Raw genomic sequence first — 5,221 nt, forward strand, 5'->3', positions numbered from 1 at the left:
CTGAGGGAACTGGGATTGTCCAGTCTGGAGAAGAGCAGACTTTATAGCTCTACAACTCTCCGGAAGGGGGTTGTAGTGAGGTGGGAGTTGGCTCCTTCTCCTGTGTAGAGATAGGCCCAGGGGAGATTCAGATTGGAGATACGAACCATTTCTTCTCAGAAAAAGTGGTGAGGCAGTGGCACAGGCTGCCCAGGGAGGTGGTGGAGTCAACGTCCCTGGCGGTGTTCAAAAAACGTGTGGGTGTGGCACTGAGGGACGTGGTTAATGGGCATGGTGGGGATGGCCTGGTGATTGGACTAGGTGATCTTAGAGCACTTTTCCAACCTTAGTGATTCTATGATTCCGTGATCTTTATAAGCAGAATTTATCTCGAGTAACTGCAACTCAATCCCTGCCACGCCGTGCTGAACCCCTTCAAGTGCCAGAGCACGAGGCGGGCACAAGACAAAGGCACAGACATTCTGCCTGCCAGGGAAACACAGCTCTACCCCGAGGCCGGACCTCGGCCGGGGTGGCGGCACAGCCGGCACTTCGCGGGCAGCGCAAGGGGGGCGGAGGCAGAGGTGCGGGGAGGAGGCGGGGAAGGCGGCGGCGGCGGGGCGTCACGGCAGCCCGCGCTGCTATAAAAAGCCCGGGCGCGGCTCAGCCGTCTCGTTCGCTGTCGCAGCGGTTGGGTCGGCAGTAGTATCGGCGTGGCAGCGGAACAGCAGCAGAAGGGTATGGGAACGGCCGTGGGGACAGCGCTGGCGGCGCGGCTCGGCCTGGGGCTCCTGCTCCTGGCGCTTCTCCTACCTACGCAGGTGAGCCTCGCCGCGAGAGACGGGAGCGCGGCCGCGCGGGGCTCCTCCCGAGGCGGGGTACTCCTTCGGGAAAGCCTGCGGGACGGGGGCCACAATCTCACTGTCCGGAGTCCCTGCCTCTGCACCGGGGCGAGCTCGGGCGGGGAGAGGCAGCTTGGCGCCGGGCGGGTGGGCTCAGCGCCGTGAGGTGAGGCTGGCTCTCGCCCCCTTTGTCTGCGGGATCGTCGAGGGAGTGGTGCTGGCGCTTCGCCTCTGTACAGTGCCGCGTGGCGAAGGAGCACTGATTCCCCGCTGGAAAGAAGAGGGATAAACCCCCCAAGTAAAGCCGAGCGGGCCCTGAGAATAAATAAGACTTAGAGCCCGAGGGCAGTCAGTCCCGCTGGTGCGAGCCCCCAAGATGCGGGTGGGGCACAGCGGGGTGGGCGGCCCGGGGCTGGCTGCGGGCATCGCCGTGTCGGCTGAGCTCCGCTGGGGTGGGGCGGCAGCACGGTGCTCGTCCACGATGTGTGGACGGGTTCCTCAGAAATCCTCGCGAAAAGGGCCGGTAACGCCGCACGGTGCGAATAAGCAGCGAGGAGCTTTCTAGAGACTGTTTCAAATACGCTTGCGTTTTTGTTTGGGAATAAAAACTTCGTTCCTATTTCGTTGGCCTCAGTAGAGCAGGATCAGATCGTGTGGGTGCCGATGTCTGTAAAAAGAAGATAGGGAGCTTTGTCTGGGGTCTCTGAGCCTTCCCTTCATGCACCTACCCAAAATCCGGCCTTTGTGCTCGCTCCCAAGGTAACTTAAAAGAAAGAAAAATGTATCCCAGTGGGGAACAGGGAAGGAGGAGTGTTTGTGAAGACTGAGAAAATTCTGGTGCGGCTTGAGTCTTATCTCCTAACCAGTTTATAGGGTATTAATTCTGCAGTTCTGTATTGATCACTTACTGACTGGTTTCAACAGAAACTTCACTGTTTTTTCTTTTTCCCAAGTTCTGCAGTCTTGAATTGATTCCAGTATGTTTCTGCTTGCCAAAAATCTTAACTGTCAGAGGCTTTGTACTAGCCTGGTATCTTTCTGTGATGTGCTTTTACTCAGAATGCTGAAGGGATACAGTCATGCAAGTTTCAAATGTATTTAACATTGATTTAATAGCTCCAGCGTTGAGGTACAACATATATCACTTCTGCTAAAGGCAGTAATGTTCTCAGCAGCCCTGGAGATACAAGACAATAAAGACTTCTTTTATGGAGAGTATTTACTAAAGGAGTTGCTCATTAAAGAAAAAATAAATGTTTTTACTTCAGCAAACCCTACTCCGGTGTACCAGAAGGCTCTGACTTAGCACAGGTTTGCTGGTGCGGAACTACAGCCAAGCTTGCTGAACTGTGCATTTTTTCCCCTCTCCCCCTCACGAGTCTTACCTTTGTTTTCCACCCTTATATATTGCACATCTTCCATTGGAAGTGAAGAACCAGCTTCAAAGCTTAGCTTTGAAAGTTTTCCTGTGTGTGTAGGGTATAGCTTGATGCTGAAGTTACAGAAGGTGCAAATTTCTACTGTTCTGTCACTATTAATGCAGAGTTGTGTGGGGATTTTATTTCTATTGTTCTTTGTCAGCATCTTTTCTATTTGTTGGTGTTGTATGGACTTTCCACTGCACTTCTTATTGTCTGTACTAGCATGCCAATAGGTTTTGATTTAATCAGTATAATTCCATTAAGTTCTGCAGTTCAGTACTACTACCACAGCATTTTAGCCTCCCCTTTATTGTCTTACAAAGTCCACTTAAATAGGCTCATCATTCCTTGAAAAGAATCCAAAAGACCGCTTGGATCCTGACTTTATTTTTAAAGAGGGGGGGGGGAAAAAATCACTTTTCATTAACTTTTTTCTACCCGTATTCTAGATCTACTGTGATCCCAATGGAACAAGTCCAACACCTTCAAACAGTTCTTCAGCAAGTTCCACTTTGCCAGCTGCCGTAAATTCACTGAACAGTACCACCGTTCAGGGACATGGAAATGCCCTTCACTCCGCTACAAGTCTCCTTTTCATTCTCTCAGTTTCTCTTCTGTATTTTTGCTGTTAAGAGAAGGGCAGGAAAATGGCTACCACTCCCCACCCAGTTTTCTGAAGCATCTGAGATGGCTAGATCTTCGACCTAGCATGAAAATGAATCAGTCCAAACTCTGCATCAAACCAGCTTGGTTCCACTCCATACTGTAATTAGTACCAATCTAACCTAGAGAAGCTCCCCTACTGTTTCTGACTTTCCAAAGCTGACCAATATGTAAAGGATTTGATCATCTTCGGCATGGAGGTGAAACGATGTGCTCTTTCACCAAACAAGTTTGAAATTGGCATAATGATGGAAGCAAAAAGAGACAGTATTGACACCCCCTGATTTAAAGCTGAGAAGAAATATGGTGTTCACAATAAGGATAGATGATAACACTCCACCAAGACAGAAGGCTAGAGACTTTATCTACAGCTTAGAACGATACCTTGAAGAGGTTTTTACCCTCCATTTAAGTTCAATAAAGTCAGAGCTCCTAGAACCACTAGGAAACAAAAGCTTGAATGATTCTGTTTCTCACATACCCCATGCAGTTATAATCTATGGCTGGTAGGAATGTATGCAAAAGATGCAAAGTGAAAGCGAGAGAGGTTTCTTCCACATTTAATTTGTATGAAACTGCTGCAAGTCTAAACGCAGAATACCACCTCTTGCAAGAATCCTCTTGTTTTAATTTCAGAGTTCTTACCAAATGTCTAGTCAGGCAGGGCTAGTTTTGAAACTATTAAAAATTACCAGTTTTCCTAAGGGTTGAATTACTGACCATGGGGATTTGGTTCTGATATTTTATTTAAATTGTTTGCATATTGAACCTTATGTGCCAGAGTAAGGAGGTGTGAAAGCATTGGGAAATGTACCAGGAGCTTTTTGTTAATGAAGTTCAGAGAAAAAAAAGTGAAGGGTTTGATAAGCATCTCCTCTTTCCCCTGTTTTTCCTCCCAAGTTGTACAAGTTGTACAAGGTTTTGTTGTTGTGTGGTTTTTTTTTTTTTTTGCTCCTGGGACTTTTCTTAATTATGAAGGATTTATAGAATTCTTGAGTAATGTTTTAGTGCTGCTTTTTTTTTTTTTTTTTTGGCACAAGGTGAATAACTATTTGTTTTGAAGAGATCTAATTGCGATGGTTTACCTTAAATGTGGGCTGGTTATTTGTGGTGGGGAGAAGGAATGGAGTGGAGGGGGGGAAAAAGCCAAAAAGTGAGACATTAAATATCAGATGTTTGGAATATGAAGATTGGAGTCTTAATTTAATCAGTCAACTTAAAAAAAAAAAAAAGACCTTTGTAAATATTTTTTTAAAACCTTTCTGAATCAAAATTGCTATGCTTGCACAGTTTCTGTGTCAGTCAACACTTCATATCTGATACTTGGTCAAAGCAAGCTTTGAGGAAGTTAAATTACTGTAATAATACCTTCTAAGGAGTGGGTGAAGGAAAGGATGATGAGCATGAGTACATATGATCCTATTACTCCGTATGGATACATATCTCAGTATAAGATCGTGTCATACAGAAGTGGCTCTCTAAATATTTTTTTTAAATCAATGTGTTTCAGTTATACTACCACCATATCATACATTAATAACAAACTAACACAAATTTATGTTAGTGAGTTATACATGAACATTTCCTTACGCTTATCATTTGTATCTAGTAAAATGTTGATTGTATTTTTGTTTGTGTAATTATGCTTTGACTTACTAGCTACTGATTTTCATTGGAGGGAAAAACCTGTAAATAAAATGGTGGAAAAGCAACGCATTCTATATGCACTTCCAGACACCACAGAAACTTGTAACTGCATAAAATGAATGAGCTGTTAAGTGAGACAGTGTATGTGATTAAAAACCTCAAGGTCTAGAAATGCTGAAGTGTGATTAGTTTTATTCCTCTCCATAAGGTTTAGTGATATTGCAAGCCTGGATTCTGCTCTGAAAGCAGTGAGTGAGATTCCATTAACATTTCTAGGAATGAGCAAGTTTTCCATGTTTATTACGTCCTCCTTTTTGTAGTAGCATGCATTCATTTTAGGTAAATGGCGCTTGAACAAAGTTTTCCTTTGTCTCTTGTGGCAGTGAGTTGTTTTCCTTACACCAGCTAAGGTTGTTTTTTCAGCTTGTGGTTATAGAGCAGATGAATTAACTGCTTCAGGTTTCTGCTTCCCACACACTGCATTAATATAATAAGAATATCCTAATGTCACAAGTTTCACCATGCTTGATGAAGATAGAGGCTAAAAGTAGGAATGTATGCAATGTTTTCCTGAAGAGCAAGAACAACTGAATTGGAATTCAAAACTAAGTATCTACAGTTCATGACGTTCTGGAGTTGTCTGTGTTTTGTTTTTTTTCTTTCCAGGTA

The 5,221-nt window shown here is 44.8% G+C and overlaps 1 protein-coding gene across 1 annotated transcript; it reads left to right on the top strand.

Moving 5' to 3' along the window:
• The first annotated feature begins 620 nt into the window (after positions 1 to 620).
• CD24 (CD24 molecule) lies at positions 621 to 3,359 on the top strand. The gene is made up of 2 exons (XM_010707543.4): positions 621 to 800; positions 2,692 to 3,359. The coding sequence occupies exons 1-2, from the start codon at positions 720 to 722 to the stop codon at positions 2,872 to 2,874; spliced, it is 264 nt and encodes an 87-aa protein (XP_010705845.1). The 5' UTR covers positions 621 to 719; the 3' UTR covers positions 2,875 to 3,359.
• Positions 3,360 to 5,221: the final 1,862 nt, after the last annotated feature.

Source organism: Meleagris gallopavo, chromosome 2 (assembly GCF_905368555.1).
Source record: "Meleagris gallopavo chromosome 2, MGAL_WU_HG_1.1, whole genome shotgun sequence".
NCBI classification, from domain to species: Eukaryota; Metazoa; Chordata; class Aves; order Galliformes; family Phasianidae; genus Meleagris; species Meleagris gallopavo.

Excerpts from the sequence above, each read along its gene's own strand:
- CD24 (XM_010707543.4), top strand. The coding sequence starts at position 720 with ATGGGAACGGCCGTGGGGACAGCGCTGGCGGCGCGGCTCGGCCTGGGG. Across the intron at positions 801-2,691 it reads CGCTTCTCCTACCTACGCAG|ATCTACTGTGATCCCAATGG; the intron begins GTGAGCCTCGCC and ends CCCGTATTCTAG.